General features: G+C 39.8%; 1 protein-coding gene across 5 annotated transcripts in view; it reads left to right on the top strand.

Annotated features, from left to right (window-relative positions):
- Positions 1-23,487, top strand: part of SENP7 (SUMO specific peptidase 7) — a 175,075-nt gene that overhangs the window by 14,636 nt on the left and 136,952 nt on the right. For all 5 annotated transcript variants that reach the window (XM_049858319.1, XM_049858317.1, XM_049858316.1 and 2 more), the window contains exon 3: positions 10,000-10,104. In XM_049858319.1, coding sequence (XP_049714276.1) covers positions 10,000-10,104 — 105 coding nt within the window. The remainder of the gene's footprint in view (positions 1-9,999; positions 10,105-23,487) is intronic.

Raw genomic sequence — 23,487 nt, 5'->3', positions numbered from 1 at the left:
TGAATTTTGGACTTGGAGTTGATTTAATAAATTTGCTATGATATGATGGGGTGACAGTGTTTTACATGTGGCAAGGACATGAATTTTTGGGGGTCCTGGGTAGAATGTTATGGATTGAATTGTGTCCCCCAAAAATGTGTGTCAGCTTGGCTAGTTTATGATTCCCAGTATTATGTCCGCCATTTTGTCATCTGATGTGATTTACCTGTGTGTTGTAAATCCTATTTCTATGACATTAATGAGGTGGAATTAGCAACAGTAAATCTTTTCAGAAGCACACTGCCAGATCTTTCTGTCATGGAGAGGCTGGCGGGTTCAAACCACCAGTCTTTTGGTTGGCAGCTGAGTGCTTTTACTGCTGCTCCACTAGGGCTGTAAGTATGATTATCAAAACTAAGCCATCAACGTTAGTATAATATTTTAAACTAAACTACAGATTTTATTTGAATTTCCTTAGTTTTTCTACTAATGTCCTTTTTCTGATCCAGTGTCCCACATTGCATTTAGATGTCGTGTCTCCTTAGTTCCCAGTCTATGACGGTTTTTCAGACTTTTATCTTTTGTGATCATGACACTTTTGTCGAGTATAAAAAAAAACCAAATCCAGTGCTGTCGAGTCGATTCTGACTCATAGCGACCCTATAGGCCAGAGTGGAACTGCTCAATAGAGTTTCCAAGGAGCGCCTGGTGGATTTGAACTGCCGACCCTTTGTTTAGCAGCAGTAGTACTTTACCATTACGCCACCAGAGTTTCCTTGAAGAGTATATTGGTCATTATTTTGTAGAATGTCCTTCAGTATGGGTTTGTATCATAGTTTTTCGTGGTTAGATTAAGGTTATAGCTTTTGGGGAAGGGTACCTGTCTTAGTCATCTAGTGCTGCCATAACAGAAATACCACAAGTGGATGGCTTTAACAAAGAGAAGTTTATTCTCTCACAGTCTAGTAGGCTAAAAGTCCAAGTTCAGGATGTTAGCCCCAGGGGAAGGCTTTCTCTCTCTGTCGGCTCTGGAGGAAGATCCTTGTCCTCAATCTTCCCATGGTCGAGGAGCTTCTCAGGTGCAGGGACCCCAGGTCCAAACGGTGCACTCTGCTCCTGGTGCTGCTTTCTTGGTGGTATGAGGTCCCCAACGCTCTGCTTGCTTCCCTTTCCTTTTATCTCTTGAGAGATAAAAGGTGGTGCAGGCCACACGCTAGGGAAATTCCCTTTACACTGCATCAGGGAGGTGACCCGGATAAAGGTGGTGTTACAATCCCACCTAATCCTTTTAACATAAAATTACAATCACAAAATGGAGGACAGCCACACAATACTGGGAATCATGGCCTAACCATGTTGACACACATTTTTGGGGGGACACAATTCAGTCCCTGACAGTACCACAAAAGTTACATGCCCTTCTCAGTTCACCAAGGGGTACATGATGATGTACCTGGTGATATCAACCTTGATCACTTGGTTCAGGTGATAGCTGCCTGGTTTCTCCACTGTAAAGATATCATTTTTTCCTTTGCAATTAATAGATATCTTGGGGGAAATACTTAGAATGTACAGAAACATACTGTTGCTTAAACTGTTGCCCACTACTTTAGCTTCTGTCAGTGGTTCTTGCCTGTGACAATGAATATGTATGGTATTCTGATGGTGGTTTTATATTTTCCTCATTCCTTCTACATTAATTGAAATTCTTCTTCTGTAAGGGAGAGCTGCCTCTATTCCCTTATAACCAACCCATTGCTGTCAAGTTGATTCTGACTTATGCGACCCTATGGAACAGAGTAGAACTGCCCCATAGGGTTTCCATGGAGTGGCTGGTGGATTTGAACTGCCGACTTTTTGGTTAGCAGCCAAATACTTAACCACTGTGCCACCAGGGATGTGTATGTATATAATCAGTATAGACTCATGGATGTTTATTTTATTCTATGGGTTATAATCCATCACTATTGTTACTGATTTTGTTGATCAGAGTGTTGTAGCTTGGGCATTGGGAGGTCTTTCAGGTTGACTCCTGTGCCCTTTTAACATACCCCTATCTTTTTTTGAGCACTTGCTTACTTCATGATCACAAGATGCTCCAGACTCATCTTGTGTTTTCCCTGACCCAGTCTTGGAATTAACCACTTTTCCAGGAAGACTTGGTTCTTTTTATTGAAGAATGGTATTTAGAAACTCAGGTCTCAGTGCTAGGTGTGTTCATTGTTACTAGGGTGTCATTGTTTTCTAGGTTTTCTCAACAGACAGAACTAGAAAATACTATCCACTGCCATTGAGTCAATTCAAACTATAGCGACCCTATAGGACAGAGTAGAACTGCCTCATAGAGTTTCCAAGGTGGCTTCGAACTGTCAACCTTTTGGTTAGCAGCCGAACTCTTAACCACTGCGCCACCAGGGCTCCAGAAAATATAAATATGTAAACTAACCCCGTGTATGTACAGACATATCTTTATTTCTCTGTCTATATATATCTATTAAAAAAAATGAGTTTAATACTGATACTTCTGATACTAATCAGACAACACAGGGTTTATTCTAGCCTCCCCCCTTTCCTTATTTGTAACTTTTGTTTCTGTCATTATTTACAGCATATATACTTATTTGTTCAACCATAATAAACACATGAAGTTGTACTACTCATTTTAAAAATGTGGGTGTTTCTTAGGAAATTAGCATATTACATTCTTCTTAGAAGTTTATATTACTGTTTTTTTCCTCAAGGCAGCTAAGTGGAAATAAATTACTGGAAGGATGACAGCCTTGATGGATATGGGGATAAGAAACTGATACTTTTTGAGATGAATATATTTAAAAAAAATTTCTAAAGCAATACTAGTTTGTTGTAGAAAAGTTATAAAATTCAATTGAATGGAAAGAAGACCACCTAAGACCACCTAGAAGACAATCAAAATTAATATTTTGGCATAATTCCTTCCAGTTTGTCCATTTAACCACATATCATAAACAAATAAACATTAAAAAATAGAAAAACCTCAAAAATACTGTTTTGTAATCTGCCTTTTCTACTTAACTATATATTGTCAACATCATTTTCTAGAATTAGTTTTATTTATTGAAGCATTGCTTAGCAAATATTGGGTACTTAACATGTACTTGACCATATCAGGCATTAAGTACCAGGGAAACATCAGTAAACTTTTTTTTTTTGGTCAGTTAACATTTTATTTATTGTGTTTTAGGTGAAAGTTTACAGGTCAAGTTAGTTTCTCACACAAAAATTTATACACACATGGTTATATGACCTTAGTTGCAATCCCTGTAATGTGACTGTACATGCCTCCTTTCCACCCCTGATTTCCTGCGTCCATTCAGCCAGCTCCTGCCCCATTTCTGCCTTCTCAGCTCGCCTCCAGACAGGAGCTGCCCATTAAGTCTTGTGTATCTACTTGAGCTAAGAAGCACACTGCTCACCAGTATTGCTTCATGTTTTATAGTCCAATTTAATCTTTGTCTGGAGAGCTGGCTTCGGGAATGATTTCAGTTCTGGACTAACAGAGAGTCCGAGGGCCGTGTCTCCCAGGTTCTTCCAGTCTCAGTCAGACCATTAAGTATTTTTTTTTTTTTTTAACTAGAATTTGAGTTCTGCTCCCTACTTTTCTCCTGCTCCATCAGGGACTCTGTTGTGTTCTCTGTCAGGGCAGTCATTGGTGGTAGCTGGGCACTGTCTAGTTCTTCTGGTCTCAGGCTCATGGAGTCTCTGGTTTACGTGGCCCTTTTTGTCTTTTGGGCTCATATTTTCCTTGTGTCTTGGTGTTCTTCATTCTCCTTTGCTTCAGGTGAGTTGGGATCAACTGATTCATCTTAGGAGGCCACTTGCAAGCGTATAAGACCCCAGATGCCACTCACCAAAGTGGGATGCAGAGCATTTTGTTAATAAATGTTGTTATGCCAGCTGATCTAGATAGCCCCTGAAACCATGATCCCCAGACTCTGTCCCTTGAAGTGTTTGGTTGTATTCAGGAAATTTCTTAGCTTTTGATTTAGCTCAGTTTGGCTGACTTCCTCTGTATTGTGTGTTGTCCTTTCCTTCGTATAAAATAATTTTTGTCTACTTTCCAGTTAGCGAATACTCCTGTCCCTCTCTCCCCACCCTCATAACCATCAAACGATGTTGTTTTCTGTGTTTAAACCTTTTCGTGAGTTCTTAAAATAGTGGTCTCATACAATATTTGTCCTTTTGCAGCTATTTTCACTTAGCATAATGCCTCCAGATTCATCCATGTTACGAGATGTTTCACAGACTGATTGTTCTTTCTCGTTGCTTACTCTTCCGTTGTGTGAATATACCATAATTTGTTTATCCTTTCCTCTGTTGATGGGCACCTAGGTTGTTTCCATCTTTTTGCTATTGTGAACAGTGCTGCAGTGACCTTGGGTGTGCACGTATCTACTCGTTTGAGGGCTCTTATTTCTGTAGGATATATTTCCAAGAGCGAGATTGCTGAATTGTGTTGTAACTCTATCTCTAGCTTTTTAAGGAAGCGTGAAATTGATTTCCAAAGTGGTTGTGGCATTTTACATTCCCACCAGCAGTGTGTTAGTGTTCCATTCCCTTCACAGCCTCTCCAACATTTACTATTTCGTGTTATTTGGATTAGTGCCAGCATTTTTGGGGTGGGATGGTATCTCATTGTAGTTTTGATTTGCATTTCTCTATTGGCTGATGATCACATGAGCATTTCCTTATGTATCTGTTAGCCACCTGAATGTCTTTTTTGGTGAAGTGTCTGTTCAATATCCTTTGCCCATTTTTTAATTGGGTTATTGGTCTTTTTGTTGTTTAGGTGTTGAAGTATCTTGTAGAATTTAGAGATTAGACCCTTGACAGATACGTCATAGCCAAATTTTTTTCCCCAGTCTGTAGGTTGTCTTATTACTCTTTTGGAGAAGTCTTTTGATGAGCATAAGTGTTTGATTTTTAGGAGTTCCCAGTTATCTAGTTTCTCTTCTGGTGTTTGTACTCTGTTCAGGTTCTTGTAATGAAATTATAAACAGGGCTTCAAACTGGTTCATTCTGGTATGAACCCCTGCTGAGAAATAGGCATTTCTAACAAGTTCCCAGTGAATGCCAGTGATGCCATCCCAGATATTCTGACTCGGAATCTACATTTTAACATTAAATCATTGTCATCAGCTGGGGGGATCTTGTTAGAAATGCAGGTTTCTCAGCAGGGGTTTGAACTGGAATGAACTGGTTTGAAGCCCTGATTATAATACATTCGGTTCACACTTATCAACCTAATTATAACACATTCACTTCTTCTTTATTTGCATGGTTAAGCTCCAAAGACTAGATCATTATACAAAAATCAGCATTATGTATAAATGGAGAATGACCACATCGAATCACAAAATGGAGGATGACTACATTAGTACACAAGTACCAAATTACATCACTACAGAACTGCCAGTTTATATCTTTACATAACTGTCAAACCACTAAGAGTTGTGGCCCAGCCAAACTGATACATAACCTTAGGCATCACAGCTAGCATTACCCTTGCCTTGCGCATCAGTCTGTTTTTTGCCTGGCATGTGTTGTTAACGTGCGAAATAGTCAGTAGATTTTTTGCTATTGTAAATGCGAAATGTCGGATAACGAGGTAGTTAATAAGTGAGGAGTAGGTGTGTAGGCTACATCACTAATACTTTAGAATCTTTGTTAAATGTACACAGTTGAGACCAGGATTAAAATTAGTCTAAAAACATACGAGTATGTTGCAAAAGGTTTACATTTTTTAATCAATTAATAATTAAGAAAGTAAGTGTAGAAAAATTGACAGTAGAATGGTTGTACCTGAAATCTGCTTGTCACTATACATGATGTTAGAGAGATTTAGACCTTCAGTTTATTTAAAAGAAAGCTGTAGCAGAGACTTTTCTTGAGCTTTGCATGTTTATTTTTTTTCCTGGCCTTTAACAGTTGAATAGTGTTCCTATTAATAAAATAGTTAGAAACTATAAGAAAACACAAAAATTAAAACAAAAATTGCTTGTCATCTCACTATTTTGAAAGATAATCACTGTTAAACATTTTGGTATATATCCTCCCATTTTTTTTTCCTATATATGGATTTTTTCTGTCTTTGAAAAGAGGGATCGTTCTGTAAGTGTGGTTTTCTTTTGCACTTATTGTGTTGGAAACAAAATATTGCTCTGGAGCATATTATTAACAACTGTACAGTGTTGTTTAACTTTGCTATAATTTGTTTAGTTTTATTATTATAATTGTTTCTGGTTTTCCTGTATTATAACTCCTAAATAGTCTATATTCCTATTCATAAATATTATTTGATTTTATTTCTTTAGGATAAATTCCTAGTAGTAGATTGCAGAAGGAGAATATATGATCTTTTTTAAGGCTTTTGATGATGGCTTATAGTTTTTATAAATATCCAGATTATATGTGTGTCTATATTTTTTTTCTATACTTTGGGGAAAGTAGAAAACTGCCCTTTTTGAATGTGGGCTGGATATTTGTGACAATCCTAATGGAAGTTATGTATGAAAAAATAAGCTAAGTAATTCATTGACATCTGTGTAAGCCACTCAAAGGTAAAATGATAAAAACTAATTACTGTGAAAAAAGAATATAAAATCTCACAAAGAGGACATCCACAGTCTTATAAAGTTAAAATACTCAACACCTGTACTGAGCTTACTCTTGGGAAATCTCAGTTTTGAACTTGGTCCCCCTTTATTACTAGGGCTGTGTAACAAATTATCCCAAAACTTACTGGTTTGACTTATTTTGCTCATGAATCAGCAGTCTGGGCAGGGTTGAATTGCTGATAGCTTTTTTTTTCTTAGTTCCACTTGGAGTCAGCTGTGTTGGTTTGGAGGCTTGGGGCTGGACTCATTTAAGATTCACTCACTCATTTGTTTTGATACCTGTGCTGGGAAGACTCACACATCTGGGGGCTTCTCAGTCATCTTTATCCCTGTTTAGCTTCTCCATATGATTTCTCAAGCATAGCAGCATCAGGTTATCTGGATTTTTTATGTATTGGCTTAGGGCTCCCAAGGTCTGTGTTTAGAGGGAGGGAGAGAGAGAGAGAGACAGAGACAGAGACAGAAATTGAGAGAGAGTGAGAGTAAAACGAGAGAGAGAGGGAGGGAGGAAGAGAGGGAGAGAGAGAAAAAGAGAGAACATGCATGCATTATGAGCCAGGCTGAAGCTATATCGCCTTTTATGTTGTAGCCTTGGAGGTCACAGGCATTCCCAGGTTCAAAAAGAATGGACATAGAGCGCACCTCATGCTGGAGGCCTCTTAGTGTCGTATTGTAAGAAGACCATGTGGGAATGGAGAGAATTGGTGCTTTGTCACAGAATCCAGTGTAGGCTCAATAACCTACTCACAAGACATCGATGGGTAGGAATAGCCTGAAGCCCATGCCTTACCCCACAAGAAAGCAATTTCTGTTCCCTAATTAAGAACATGAGGTATCAAAATTTGAACAGCCTTCTTTAGAGAAATGGAAAAAAACATTCCTCAACTTTATATGGAATGGCAAGAGGCCCCAAATAGCTAAAGCAATGTTAAAGGAGGAAAAAAAAATAGGAAGACAAATTTTCTGATTTTAAAACGTATTATACGTCTCTACTAACCAAAACAGCCTGGTTCTGGTGTAATAATAGACACATAGACCAATGAAATAGAATTTAGAGTCCGGAAACAAATCCATGTATCTGTTCAGTTGATTTTTGACAAGGGCGCTAAGTCAATTCAGTGGGTAAAGAAGAGCTGTGCTACAGCTGCTAACCAAAGGTTTGGCAGTTCGAATCTGCCAGGTGGTCCTTGGAAACTCTGTGGGGCAGTTCTGCCCTGTCTTATAGGGTTGCTTTGAGTTGGAATCGACTCGACGGCACTGGCTGTTTTGGGGTCAGTAAATGATGTTGGGAAAATTGGATTTCTGTGTGCAGAACAATGAAAGAAGATCCATGCCTCACACTACACACAAAAACAAATTCAAAATGGATTTAGGACCTAAGTGTGAAAACCATAACCATAAAATTCTTAGAAGAAAATACAGAGGCAAGGCTGTCAGGCCTAGCTTTTAACAGTGGAATATCTAATATAATAACAAAAGTGTGAACAGGAACAAAGTAAATAAATGGACTTCATAAAAATAAAAACTCTTATGTCTCCAAAAACTACCAGAAAAATGAAAGGCAAGCAACTGACTGGGAAAATGTCTTCAGAAACCACATACCCAATGAAAATCTAATAACCAAAATACATACGGTCATGTGTTGCTTAATGTCCAAAATAACCTTCTGTGAAATAGGATGTTATGTGATTTGGACGTTGTGCGAATACCTACATCTTTGGGGCAGAGAGTGCACAGGCCCGGGGGGCTGCTGTGCTGTGTGCATGCCCTGGGCAGCTCCTGATTCAGAGCCTCAGGCGAGCACTGGATTGTGCCCTTCCCTGTGTGTAGCCTTGCAGCCCTCTGAAGGTCACGGTTGGGGGGCTCTGGCCTGGGCAGCAGGGGAGCGGTCTTGGCTACCCAGCGCCCCTATCTTGCCTGGGCTCTGAAATGCCTGCCGACCTGGGACATTTGGGAGGAGGGTTGGGTACCCACTCCGTTCAGTGGCAGGAGCATCTGTTCATGGGTGGGAGGTGGTGGGGTGGGCTCAGGGCCTAGTTGGACTGTGGGCATCCCTCAGATGGAGCATGCTCGACCGCCGACGTATATGTGGTCGAACATTGCCTGACAGCAGCGCATGAGTATATAAAGCTTCGACAACTTAACAAAAGGACAGATAGCCCTGGCTTATGCTTTCCTCTCATAGAAATAATTTCATGGATTGTTGATTGGTTGCAGTTGATATGTTACTATATGTTATGTATTGTAGCCTGAACTTGAAGCTTAACCATCCGTTATATATTTCTTTCAGTGTAAAAGTGAAGATATTTAAGTTCTGAACAAACGATTTCAAACTGTGGCTAAAAATTACAGCCTCTAAATTCATTCATCCATTTACTCAGCATATCATGAGCCACGCACATTGGAGATACAGAGGTGAATGAATAAGACAGGTCCTCTCTTTAAGGGAGCTCCACATGTGAAGAAGTTAATGTAGATGAATAATTTTAATATAGTATAATACGTGTAGTATAAGTAAGTAATAAAAATGTACCAAATATTCATATCCAGGGAAAGGAATGTCTTGGTATGGGGGTGGTAGTTGTGTGGATGAGGGAATAATTTTGAGCAGAATCTGGAGTACTTCACCAAAGGAAAATAGAGGGACAGGCGTTCTAGTTTGGGAGAGTGGTATATACAGAGGTCTAGGGACATTTTACATACAGGGTTGCTATGAGTCGGAGTCGACTCGACGGCACTGGGTTTAGAGACATAAAATAGTGTGACATGTTTGGGCAATGTTTGGTTACTTTGTGGATGGGAATAGAGTTTACAGTGTGTGGGTGATTTGAAGGAGCCCAGATTGTAGAGAGTTTTATTTATAAGTAATGAGGTATCATTGTTGTATTTTAAGTATTATAGCCATAGTTTGTGAGAGAACTCTAGGGAAAGCATTTGAAAGATTAGAAAAGAGGCTGTAGGCAAGAGGGTAATGAGGAAGCTGTTGAGATACTTAATATATCTACCTTTATACTTAATGAAAGTTTTTTATTGTGGTTTCTCTCATAAAATTATATTTAAAAACCAAAAAAAAAAAAAAAAAAACCTTTTGCCATTGAGTTGATTTCAACTCATAGTGACCCTAAAGCACAGAGTAGAACTGCCCCATAGGGTTTCCAGGGAGTGGCTGGTGTATTTGAACTGCTGACCTTTTGGTTAGCAGCTGTAGCTCTTAAGCACTGCGCCACCAGGGTTTCCATAAATTAAGCACTGATTTTAGAACTTTTAAAACAAATAGCAAAGTATAATTCAGGGTAATGTAATAGTTCTGTTACCTGATCCAGCTCTTTTTTGTATTTTGTTTAAACTGATTGTTTTCTCACCCTAGTTTCGGATAACGAAGGTGTTAAATGCAAAACCAGAGGATATTTGTGTTCAGTCGTCACTGTCCAAACTCAGAAGCTCAGAGCGCTGGAATCTCCCTTTGCAGGAGGTAAGCAAACTACTTTCTTTTAAAGTATTTTAGTGTTTAAACTATTTTAGTAAAATAAATTTTTATTGTATGTCCTTATTTTGGCCTTTTGTTATTTACATGTAGGATTTAAATTAATTTTTTCTTGTGTGTATTGGTAGGATGCTTTGAGGTTCAGGTAACCTTTAGGTTGAATCTAAGTGGACCTTATTATGCATGGTTCCCCGCCCCTCCCATGGAACATAAATCTCATTATTGTAGTATAAACCGTATTTTAAGCTTACTACAATTTCAATCTTAGTAGAAGCCTTTGCTTTTTTTGGTGTCTGCCTATCTCAGACGTTTAAGAGGGTATTTCTTAAAGGGTGACACAATTACGTTTCAAAATATTATCATTATAAATCTGGACTTTGATTTTGTTACTGTTAAGAAATATTATAGGGCTGTAATGAATAAAGTTGAAGATAGCACTCTGTTGTTGTAAGCTGCCATTGAGTCGGCTCTGACTCTTAGTGCCTTTATGTATAATAGAATGAAATGTTGCCTGGTCCTGTGCCGTCTTTATGATCAGTGCTGTGTTTGAGTCCATTATTGTGGCTGTCGTGTCAATCCATGTCATTAAGAGTTTCCTTCATTTTTTGCTTGACCTTCTACTTTTCAGAACATGATGTCCTTTTCTAGCAATTGGTCTTTCCTGATGATGTGTCCAAAGTAAATGAGCTTAAGTCTCTTCAGGCTTACTTTTAAGAAGCATTCTGGTTGTATTTCTTCTAAGACTGATTTGTTCATTCTTCTTGCATTCCGAAGTATAGCCAATATTCTTTGCTGACATCACAGGTCAGATACGTCAGATTTTCTTATGTCTTCTCTCATGGATTGGATTGCGTCCCCCCAAAATATGTGTCAACTTAGCTAGGCCATGATTCCCGGTATTCTGTGACTAGCCTCCATTTTGTGGTGTGTTACAAATCCTAACCTCTGCTTATGGTTAATGGGGAAGGATTAGATTATGTTAAAGAGCACTAGGTTGTCTTTTTTATGTTAATGCAGGATTAGGGTGGTGTGCATCAACCTTACTTATCACCTTTACTTAGGTCACAGTCCTGATCCCATGTAAGGGGAGGTTCCCTGAGGTATGGCCTGCATCACCTTTTATCTTAACAAGAGATAAAAGGAGAGAGAAACAGAGAAGGACCTCAAGGTCACCATAAAGAAATACTGTATTTTATTTGCTGATCATGTGAACAGTACATACTGCCTTAGGCTGGGTTCTCTAGAGAAGTGAAACTAGTGAAGTATGTATATATATATATATATATGCGTGCATATACACACACATGCACACACACACACATAGAGAGAGAGATTTATGTCAAGGAAAGGGTTCATGAGGTTTTGGAGGCTGGCAAGTCCCAAAGTCTGTGGATCAGTGGCTAACTGATTTGATTGCAGTGGCTAACGGACCCAGAATTGACAGGCCAGAGGGCAAGCTGCTGGCTCACAGGACCATGGAAGCTGGTGAAACCGAAAGGGGGCAGGTCAGATGACAAGCTGCTGGTCTAGGAGTTCCTCAGTGCAGGAACCACAGGTCCAAAGGATGCTCTGTTCTCCTGGTTCTTCATTCTTGGCAGCGTGACGTCCTCCTGCCTCTGTGCTTCTCTCTTTTATATCTCAGAAGAGATTGAATATACAGCCTAGTCTTGTGGATTGAGTCCTGCCTCCTTAACATCATAGAGGTAGGATTTATAACACATAGGAAAATCACGTCAGATGACGAAATGGTGGACAGTTTACACAATACTGGAAATCATGGCCTAGTCAACTTGACACACAGTTTTAGGGGATGCAATTCAATCCATAAAACCACCCTACTCCTCAAAACCAGTCTTTTGATTTTTATTTCCTATAGAAATCAAAGTAGTTTTGCCTATTCTTAGACTTCATAAGAGTGAAACTATACAATATGTGTGTACTCTTTTGTGTTTTTTACTGAGCAAAATGTTGAGATTCATCATGTTTTGCATCTGTTAGTGGTTTGTTGCTTTTTATTGCTATTAGTATTCTGTTGTATGAATATAACATAAATGGTTTATCTAATTCGGTTGGTGGACTTTTTGTGGGTTTTAATTTCCATTTCCTTGATTATTTATCTTAAAACATTTTCATATGTTGATTGGCTGTTGCATATTTCCTTTGTGTAGTGCCTGTTCACATTTTTTGCTCTTTTTTTTTTAATAATTTTTATTGTGCTTTAAGTGAAAGTTTACAAATCAAGTCAATCTGTCACATATGAGCTTATATACACCTCACTCCATACTCCCACTTACTCTCCCCCTAATGAGTCAGCCTGCTCCCTCCTTCCAGTCTCTCCTTTTGTGACAATTTTGCCAGTTTCTAACCCTCTCTACCCTCCTATCTCCCCTCCAGATAGGAGATGCCAACACAGTCTCAAGTGTCCACCTGATACAAGTAGCTCACTCTTCGTCAGCATCTCTCTCCAACCCATGCTCTTTTTAAAAATAAAATTTATTGAGAATTGGTGGCACAGTGGTAAAGAGTTCAGCTGGTGATCAAAAGGTCAGCAGTTCAAATCTGCTCCTTGGAAACCCTGTGGGGCAGTTCTACTCTGTCCTGTAGGGTCGCTATGAGTCAGAATCAACTCAGTGGCAGCGGGTTTGGTTTTTGGGTTTTATTGAGGATTAATTTGCATGCAATTAAATCTATCCATTTTAAGTTGTATGAGTTTCCACAAATGCATACACTGTTGCAGCCACCACCATAATAAAGATATATATGTGCGTGTGCATGTATGTGTTTATTTGTTGGTGTACAGTTCTGTGAATTCTAAGAGCTGTATAGACTCATAGAAGTATCATCACAGTTATGACGTTAAACAGTTCCATTGATCCAAAAAATTCCCTTGTACTGCCACATTTTGTAGTTGATCTGTATGGCTACCCCTTCTGGCAATCACTGATGTTTTCTCTGCCTGTAGCTTATAGTGTCACATAAATGTAGTCATATGGTCTATAGTATTTTGACAATGATTGTTTTCACTCAGTGTTGTGTATTGAATTGTGTCCCCCCAAAAATATTTGTCAACTCTGCTAGGCTGTGATGCTTAGTAGTATGTAATTATCCTCCATTTTGTGATCTGATGTAATCATTCTGTGTGTTGTAAATCCTAACCTCTGTGGTGTTAATGGAAACCCTGGTGGCTTAGTGGTTAAATGCTATGGCTGCTAGCCAAAAGGTCGGCAGTTCAAATCTACCAGGTGCTGTTTGGAAACTCTATGGGGCAGTTCCTCTCTGTTCTATAGGGTTGCTGTGAGTTGGAATCGACTTGACGGCAACGGGTTTGGTTTGACTCTAGATACACCCTAGCCCTGTAGATCATATCCTGCCTCATTAAGCCTCTTTTGAGATATGAAAGAGATTGAACAAGCAAGCAGAGAGAGGGACCTCCTGCCACTAAGAAAGAAAAGCTGGGAGCAAAGCGTATCCTTTAGACCCTGTGTCCCTGCACTGAGAAACTCCTAGACCCAGGGGAAGATTGATGACAAGGACCTCCTCCCAGAGCTGACAGAGAGAGAAAGCCTTCCCCTAGAGCCAGTAACCTGAATTCGGACTCCTAGCCTCCTAAACTGCGAGAGAATAAATTTGTTTGTTCAAGCCATCCACTTGTGGTATTTCTGTTACAGCAGCCCTAGATAACTAACACATGCGTATTTCACTCAGCATAATGTTTTCAAGGTTGTATTAGGGCTTCATTTCTCTTTATGGATGAATGATACTCCATCGTATGTATTTAGCACGTTTGTGTATTCATTTATTTGTTGATGGATGCTTGGGTTGTTTCCAGTTTTTGGCCATTACGAATAATGTTGCAGTGATCATTAGTGTGCAAGTATCTGTTTGAATCCCTGTTCTCAGTATTTTTTTGGATATATACCTAGGAGTGGATTGCTGGCTTATATGGTAATACTGTGTTTGACTTTTTGAGGAACTGCCAAACTGTTTTCCGTAGTGGCTGCACCATTTTACATTTCTACCAGCAGTGGACAAGGGTTCCAGTTTCTCCATATCCTCCCTAACGCTAGTTATTTTTCTTTTTTTGATAATAGCAATCTTAGTGGGTATGAAGTGGTATCTCATTGAGGTTTTCATTTACATTTCCCTAGTGACTGATGATGTTGAGCATCTTTTCATATGCTTATTGGACATTTTGTATATCTGTTTTGGAGAACTGTTTATTCACATTCTTTGCCCATTTAATAATATGCTTGTTTGTCTTTTTGTTGTTGAATTAAGAGTTCTTTATATATTTTGGATTCTAGACCTTTATCAGATATGTGACTTGTAGATATTTTCTCCCATTCTTTGGATTGTCTTTGTACTTCCTTGATAGTATCCTTTTATGTTGCTATTCATAATATTTTCACTACCTTATTTTTTAAAGAAGTAGATCTTTAGATTCTTCTTTCCCATCTGTCTTAGTCTGGAAGCTCTGCTGAAACCTGTCCACCATGGGTGTCCCTACCGATATTTGAAATAATGGTGGCATAGCTTCCAGCATCACGGCAACTTGCAAGCCCCCACAACATGACAAGCTGAGAGACGAGTGGTGGTTTGCGAAAGCTGCACAGTGAGTGAGGAGAACTGCATGCTAAAGGTGAACAACGAATAAGGAACACCAAAGAAGAATTGGTGCCTTTGAATTGTGGCATTGGTGAAAAATGTTGAATATACCATGGACTGCCAAAGAATGAACAAACTTCTTTTGGAGGAAGTCCAGCCAGAATGCTCCTTAGAAGTGAGGGCAGCAAGACTTTGTCCCACATACTTTGGACATGTTATCAGGAAAGACCAGTCCCCAGAGAACGGCATCATGATTGGTAAAGTAGATGGTCAGAGAAAAAGAGGAAGACTGTGGTGTGATGGATCATTTTTGTGTGGCCTGTGTAGCCATGGTCTTGTAACTCCCACCCAAGTGATTGGGCAGGTCTGTGTGATATGGTAATTGTGGCCCACCGAAGGGATTGGTTAGTTTGCCATTCTGCTGGCTTTGAAATGAGCTGTGGAAAGAGGCGGGAAAGAGAGGATCCCACCACCACAAAGAAAGAACAGCCAGGAGCATAGAGTGTGTCCTTTGGGCCCAGGATCCGTGAGCTGAGAAACTCCTGGAACTTCTCAGGAGAGAAGAGAGAGCGGACTGTAACCCTGAAGATGGCGAGAAACGGTGGCAGGACAGACTGGTGGGAGACCATGCAGTGGGCTTACTGGCCCACGGAGCGAGAAAGCTGAGTGCCTGGGGTGCCTCTGGGAACTTACTAGCAGGGGCTAAAAGAGCTTTGTAACAGTTGCCTGAGCAGGGCAGGAAGAGGTGTGCCTGTGAGCACAGCTGAAAAGAAGCTGTCCTGGTAGAAGAACTGTATCCTGAGTGTTTCTCCACCTGAATTGTAACCTGTTACCTCTGTAATAAACCCCATAATTGTATTGTTTGTGAGTTCTGTGTGGCCATTGCAATGAATTATCTAACCCAGCAGAGAAGTGAAGAGTGCTGTGGAAGGGACAGCTGGTGTCAGAATTGGTAAAGATGGAGAGAAGAGGCATGTCTGACCTCTGCCTTATAAGACTCTCCCTTGTGCTGTTGATTTTGATTCTCCTTCCCCTTTGTGAAGTTAGAGGAAGTCAGACAATGCCCCCGTGCCATTTTTATGAAGACCCTCAATGAAATGGATTGACACACAGTGGCTGTAACAGTGGGCTCAAACGTAGCAGCAATTGTGAGGATGGTGCAGGACGAGGTAGTGTTTTTGCTGTTTTGCATAGGATCTCTGAGTTGGAACCAACTCAGAGGCACCTAGAAAAAACAAAATCATCAACCGTAACATCCCTCGATGCACAAATATTTTTCATTTTGTCGAAATCCCATTTATTTTTCCTTTTGTTGCTTATGCTTTTGGTGTCATATCTAAGAAACTATTGCCAAATCCAGGGTCGTGAAAATTTATTCCTGTGTTTTTCTCTAAGAGCTTTATAGTTGTAACTTTTATATTTAGGTCTTTGGTCTATTTTGAGTTAATTTTTGTTTATGGTGTGAGGTAAGGCTCCAACTTCTGTTTTTTTTTGTCAATCCAGTTGTCCCAGCACCATTTGTTGGAAGAACTCTTCTTTCCCCATTGCATGATATTGGGACCTTTGTTGAAATTTAGTTGACCATAGATGTATGGTTTATTTCTGTACTTATATTCTATTCCATTGGTCTGTGTATGTCTGTCTTTATGCCAGCACCACATTATTTTGATGACTGTAGCTTTGTAGTGGGTTTTGAAATTCAGAAGTGTGAGTCTTCAACTTATGCTCTTCTTTTTCAGGATTGTTTTGACTGTTTGGGGTTCCATGCACCGCCGTATAAATTTTAGGATCAGTTTTTCCATTTTTTGAAGTAGCCCTTGTAATTTTGATAAGGATTTCATTGAATCTGTCAGTCACTTTGGGAAGTATTACTATCTTAATAATAATACGTCTTCCAGTCCATGACACTGGATGTCTTTCCGTTTATTTACGTCTGCCTTAATATATTCCGGAAATGCTGGTGGCATAGTAGTTAAGTACCATGGCTGCTAACCAAAAGGTTGGCAGTTCGAATCCACCAGGCGCTCCTTGGAAACTCTATGGGGCAGTTCTACTCTGTCCTATAGGGTTCTATGAGTCGGAATCGACTCGACGGCAGTAAGTTTGGTTTTTTTTGGTTTAATATCTTTCAGCAATGTTTTGTAGTTTTCAGTCTACAAGTTTTGCATCTCCTTGCTTAAATTTATGCCAAGTATTTTATTCTTTATGATGATACTGTAAATGGGATTGTTTTTTAAATTTTCCTTTTGGATTGTTCATTGCTAGTGTATAGAAATTCAGCTGAGTTTTGTATGTTGATTTTGTATTCTGTAGCTTTGCTGAATTCATTTATTAGCTCTATTAGTTTTTTTGCGTGTAGATTTCTTAGGATTTTCTATGTCATGTGTAAATATAGTTTTACTTCTTCCTTTTCAATTTGGAAGACTTTTATTTTTTTCTTGCCTGATTACTCTGACTATGACTTCCAGTACCATCTTGAATAGAAATGGTGAAAGTGGGCATTTTTGTTTTGTTCCTGCTCTTGGGGTTCTTGAATGTGATGTTAACTATGGGTTTTTCATAAATGCTCTTTAGTATGTTGGGAAAATTTTGTTCTAGTCTTAGTTTTTTGAATGTGTTCACTAGTGTTTTTTTCTGCCTTAGAAATCTTTGCTTACTCTTAGGTTGAAAAGCTGTTCTTCCATGTTTTCTTTTAGAAACTTTGTAGTTTTAGCTTTTACATTTAATATAATTTTTCTGTTAATTTTTGTGTATGGTGTGGTAGGAATTAAAGTTCATTTTTTTCCCATACAGATTTCCTATTGGTCTAGCACCATTTGATAAAAATAATTTTATTTCCCTTGTTCAGTTACATGTACCCCTTTTAAAGAAATTATTTGATTTTATATTCATGGATTTATTCTTGGACTCTATTTTGTTCTGATTACATATTTGTCTGTCATTATGCTAGTACTGCACTTTCTTGGCTACTAAGTTTATAGCAAGCCTTATAATCAAATGTTAAAATATATTGTAAAGATACATTTCTAGAGTTGTGAATTAAGATTTTTTTTTCTTTTTTGTGCATTAAGATACTCATCTACTAAAAATCATACAGGAAGAAAATTCCATTCTAATCTTTTATAATTTCTTGGTTGCTTATGGTTATAACAAGATTCGACTAGTGTTATTTTGGGATTTTTTTTTTTTTTTTAAGAAAGAAGCACTGAGATAAGAGTATGGTAATAATTAAGGAGCCCTGGTTGGGTAATACGTGCTATTATATCTACAGGTAGCCTCCAACTTTTCGTATATTGTATTTTCAACATTTATCTCTAAATTATTTGTGTCCAGGGGTTAGATCATAAACTCTTCCACATCTTCCAGTTTTTCAATTTTACATGTGAAATTTGTATGTCTCCCATCTTTAGCTACTATCTTAGTTATCTAGTGCTGCTGTAACAGAAATACCACAAGTGGATGGCTTTACTAAACAGAGATTTATTCTCTCATAGTCTAGAGGTCAGAATTCAGCGTTCCAGATTCAGGGAAAAGCTATCTCTTTTTGTTGGCCCTGGGGGAAGGTCCTTGTCATCAGTCATCCCTGGCCTAGGAGCTTCTCAGTGCAGGGACCCTGGGTACAAACGGTGCGCACGTTCCTGGCTCTTCTTGCTTGGTGATAATGAGGTCCTTCTACTCTCTGCTCGATTCTCTCTTTTATATCTCAAGAAATTGACTCAAGATACAACCTGTCATGGATTGAATTGTGTCCCCCCAAAGTATGTGTCTACTTGGTTAGGCCCTGATTCCCAGTGTTGCATGGTTGTCCTCCATTTTGTGATTGTAATTTTATGTTAAAGAGGATTAGGGTGGGATTGTAATACCCTTACTAAGGTCATATCCCTGATCCAATGGAAAGGGAGTTTCCCTGGGGTGTGGCCTGCACCACCTTTTATCTTACAAGAGATAAAAGGAAAGGGAAGTGAGCAGAGAGAGGGGGATCTCATACCACCAAGAAAGCAGCACGAGGAGGCAGAGCATGTCCTTTGGACCTGAGGTTCCTTTGCTGAGATGCTCCCAGACCAAGGAAAGATTGATGACAAGGACCTTTCTCCAGAGCTGACAGAGAATGCTGATGCCCTCAATTTGGACTCGTAGCCTACTCGACTGTGAGAGAGTAAATTTCTTTTTGGTGAAGCCATCCACTTGTGGCATTTCTGTTACAGGAGCACTAGATGACTAAGACACAGCCTAATCTTGTAGATTGAGTCCTGCCTCATTTACATAACTGCCTTTAATCCTGCCTCATTGACATCATAGAGGTTTGGATTTAAAACACATAGCATAATCACATCAGATCACAAAATGGTGGACAGTCACAATACTAGGAATCATGGCCTAGCCAAATTAATACACATCTTTTGGGAACGTGATTCAATCTATAACATTCCACCTTTTGGCCCCTAAAAATTCATGTCCTTGCATATGTAGAACCATTTCACCCTGTTGTATCATCCCAAAAGTTCTTAAATCAACTCCAAGTCTGTGTTCCATCCTGGGACAAAATTCATCTTCATCTGTGAAATCTAGAATACAAGTTATATGTTTCCAAAGTATAATGGTGGAACAGGGAAAAGGTAGACATTTCCATTACAACTAGGAGAAATTGGAGGGAAAGAAGGAATAACCGGTACCAAGCGAGTCAGCAGAACACATTACATTAGTAGCTATCAAGCCTTGGAAATCATCCTCTGTTTTCTGAGGCCATTTAGGCAATGACCCTGCCCTCCAGACTCTGGGTGTTGGCCACACTCTCTGGATTCTGGGTGGAGGCCTCTTGTTCCCCGGTTTTAGCTCCATCTCCCAGGCCCACTGGACTGGCAACTCTGCTGTCTCGGCTTTGCGTGCCCCCATTCTCTGAGTGCATCTGAGCGGTGACTGTACCCTCTCAGCCCTAGTAAGCGCCCTTCTTCTGCCCATTGGGCTTTGCAGCTCTGCCCCTCAGCTTCGGGCAGCATATCCAGCCCCATCCTGCTGTCACTCCTGAATGGCCAGCCCCATACTCCAAAATCAAGTTGGTGAAGATCTGACTCTGAAATCTGGGAAGCCGGGGCCCACCCTTTGAAGCCCCAGAGACAATGACTCCAGCCTTTGAGACCCCAGAGGTCATGGCCCTACCCTTTGAGACTGAGGCAGCTCTGCTTTCAGTGTTCTCTTTTCTCTTTAGCTTCTGCTTCCTGGTTTCTTGGCATTTCGAATCCTTGGGCCTTGCTGCCTATGTCTGCCCTGCTGGGCAAGTATTCCAAAGCTCTTTAGCTCCACCGATTAGTGCTCGGAGGCACCCCATCCCACCAGGAAGCCTCTTGCGCAAAGACACTCATCTGTCTCGCTCCGTGGTTCGGCTTCCGTGCTGTCTTGCGCCAGTCTACTGGTTCTGCTGCTGCTGTTTATCTGCTGCTGCTTCTTGCAGACTACACTGTCTCTGGTGTCAGTCTTTTTCCTCACTGCCTCTGAGTCCTCACCAGAATTGTCTGACATCCATAATTCCACCAACAATCTCTTCAAGGCAATCTAGGCTTTTTACTATTAGGTACTTTAAAATTCTTCCAGCCTCTACCATTCACAACTTCCAAACCATATCCACGTTTTAGGTATCTGCCAGAGCAGCACCCCATTCCTGGTAAAATTCTGTCTTAGTTGTCTAGCGCTGCTATAACAGAAAAACCGTAAGTAGATGGCTTTACTAAACAGAGATTTATTCTTTCACAGTCTGGGTGGCTAGAAGTCCGAATTCAGGGTGCCAGCTCCAGGGAATGCATTCACTATCTGTCAGCTCTGGGGGAGGGTCCTTGTCATCAATCTGGTCTAGGAGCTTCTTAGTACAGGGACCCCACGTCCAAAGGTTGCCTGCGCTCCTGGCCCCTCTTGGCTTTTATATCTCAAAAGAGATTGATTTAAGATACAACCTAATCCTGTAGATTTAGTCCTGCCTCATTAACATAACTGCCTTTAATTCTGCCTTATTTACATCTTAGAGGTTAGGATTTACAATGCATGGGATAATCACATCAGATTACAAAAAGGTGGGCAACCACACAGTACTGGCAGTCATGGCCTAGCCAAATTGATACACATTTTTGGGGAATATAATTCAATCCATAACAGCTACTTTTCTGGTACCTGGTAGCCAGGGTGAGTTTTGAAAAAGAACAAAAAAGCCCTTAGTTTGATGTGCATAAACCCAAATGGTGATGTGAAAAACAACTGACCCTAGGAACCCTCCTGTTCTCCAGAGTTATCCTCTCATTTCTTTCCTGTGAATTGACTGTTGTACTACCTGGGGGCTGCTACTTCAGTACTGAAACATCTTACTAATTTAAAATTTATTTCTGTTATGCCTTTTCCCAAAAAGAGTATGAAGTTGCTTCCAACAAAACATACAAAAGGTTAATAAAGTGAAAAGAACAATACTGTCAAAGAAAAAAGAAAGCAAATATTTAACTGACTCTTGGGGGTGCTGAATTTCTGTTAAAGGTGGTAGAATAATTTGAAAGAGGGTAGTGGTTATGGTTATTCATATAGTTATGATGAATATAATGAATGTTACTGAATTGTATGTGTAAAAATTATTGAATTGGCAGTGTTTTGTTGTGTGTGTATATATATATGCACACTAAAAAAGTAAACTAAAAATGTGTTTTCTCAGTCAGGGTTAAAAGAAAATTTATTGCTTTTTAAAGACATTGTAAAAGTAACATATGCTTGTTTGAAGAAATATCAACAGTAAGGAAGTGTGTAATATCTCATTCCCTTTCCCCCTGTATGCATATAATTTCATTCTTCAAAAGTCACTGCCTATAACAATATGGTGTTTAGTACTTCCAGATATCACCCCCTGCGTTCATTCAGGAGTTTGATGAAATTGGTTAGCAAATATTTCCAGCTTATATTCTCTTAAATGTTTTCAGTGTTGGCATTCCTTATTGCTCACTTTAAAATTAGATGCAGAGTCCGTAGAGTTGAAATTCTTACATAAAAGTTAAATTCTGACCAGTATTCTCAATTAGTTGGAAATTCATCATTCTTCTTTATTGCAGTAAGCTGTGACAGCGATAAGTAATTATAAGCAAAGCCAGTGTTTTCCTCAGGAAGCAGCTGGCTCCATTTCAGAGCCTAAGTGGGTACTCAGTTGAGGTTTTGAGCCCCTGTACCAGTTAGAATGCATGCAGAATTGATTTTGTCCAAGAAAAATTTAAAAGGAGATACTAACATTTACCCTTGGTAGTAAAAAAAAAAAAAAAAAGAATTTCAGTCGAACTTCTGTGGAATTGTCCGACATCCATAATTCCACCAGCAATCTCTTCAAAGGCAATCTTGGCTTTTACTATTAGGTACTGTAAAACTCTTCCAGCCTCTACCATTCACAATTTCAAAACCATGAGAGAGATTTAATTCGCGTAGTATTTTCATGTCCCTGCCAGAATGAGGGCTTCAAAATCACGTAATTGAATGATACTGGCTATAAGCAAATCCTTTTATTTATTAAATAATTTTTATTGTGCTTTAAGTGAAAGTTTACAAATCAAGTCAGTCTGTCACATATAAGCTTATATACACCTTACTACATACTGCCATTTACTCTCCCCCTAATGAGTCAGCCCACTCCCTTCTTCCAGTCTCTCCTTTCGTGATTGTTTTGCCAGTTTCTAACCCTCTCTTTTTTTTTTTCTACCCTCCCATCTCCCCTCCAGAAAGGAGATGCCAATACAGTCTCAAGTGTCCACCTGATACAAGTAGCTCACTCTTCTTCAGCATCTCTCTCCAAGCCATTGTCCAGTCCCTTCCATGTCTGATGAGTTGTCTTCGGGAATGGTTCCTGTCCCGGGCCAAGAGAAGGTTTGGGGACCATGACCGCCGGGATTCTTCTAGTCTCAGTCAGACCATTAAGTCTGGTCTTTTTATGAGAATTTGGGGTCTATATCCCACTGTTCTCCTGCTCCCTCAGGAGTTCTCTGTTGTGTTCCCTGTCAGGGCAGTCATCGGTTGTGGCCAGGCACCATCTAGTTCTTTCTGGTCTCAGGATGATGTAAGTCTCTTGTTCACGTGGCCTTTTCTGTCTCAGGCTCATAGTTATCGTGTGACCTTGGTGTTCTTCATTCTCCTTTGATCCAGGTGGGTTGAGACCAATTGATTAAGCAAATCCTTTTATTCCTCTACTCTCACCCCCAAAGTGACTTAAAACAACAAATGTTTACTTTTTTTCTTTTTAAATTGTGGTTGTTATTGTTGTTAGGTGCCATAAGCGACTCTATGCACAACAGAACGAAACACTGCCGGGTCCTGCACCATCCTTACAGTTGTTGTTGTGCTTGAGCCCATTGTTGCAGCCACTGTGTCAATCCACCTCCTTGAGGGTCTTCCTCTTTTCCGCTGACCCTGTACTTTCCCAAGCATGATGTCCTTCTCCAGAGACTGATCCTTGCTGACAACATGTCCAAAGTATGTAACACGCAGTCTCGCCATCCTTGCTTCTAAGGAGCATTCTTGGTTGTACTTCTTCCAAGACAGATTTGTTCATTCTTTTGGCAGTCCGTGGTATATTCAATATTCTTCCCTGACACAGTTCACAGGTGTCAGTTCTCCGTCAGTCTTCTTATTCTTTGCCCAGCTTTCACATGCATGTGATGTGATTGAAAATACCATGGCTTGGGTCAGGCTCACCTTAGCCTTCAAGGTGACATCTTTGCTCTTTAACACTTTAAAGAGGTCCTTTGCAGCAGATTTACC

Source organism: Elephas maximus, chromosome 18 (assembly GCF_024166365.1).
Source record: "Elephas maximus indicus isolate mEleMax1 chromosome 18, mEleMax1 primary haplotype, whole genome shotgun sequence".
NCBI classification, from domain to species: Eukaryota; Metazoa; Chordata; class Mammalia; order Proboscidea; family Elephantidae; genus Elephas; species Elephas maximus.
Note: the sequence above shows the minus strand (reverse complement) of the source record. Positions and strands in the feature narration are given on the sequence as shown.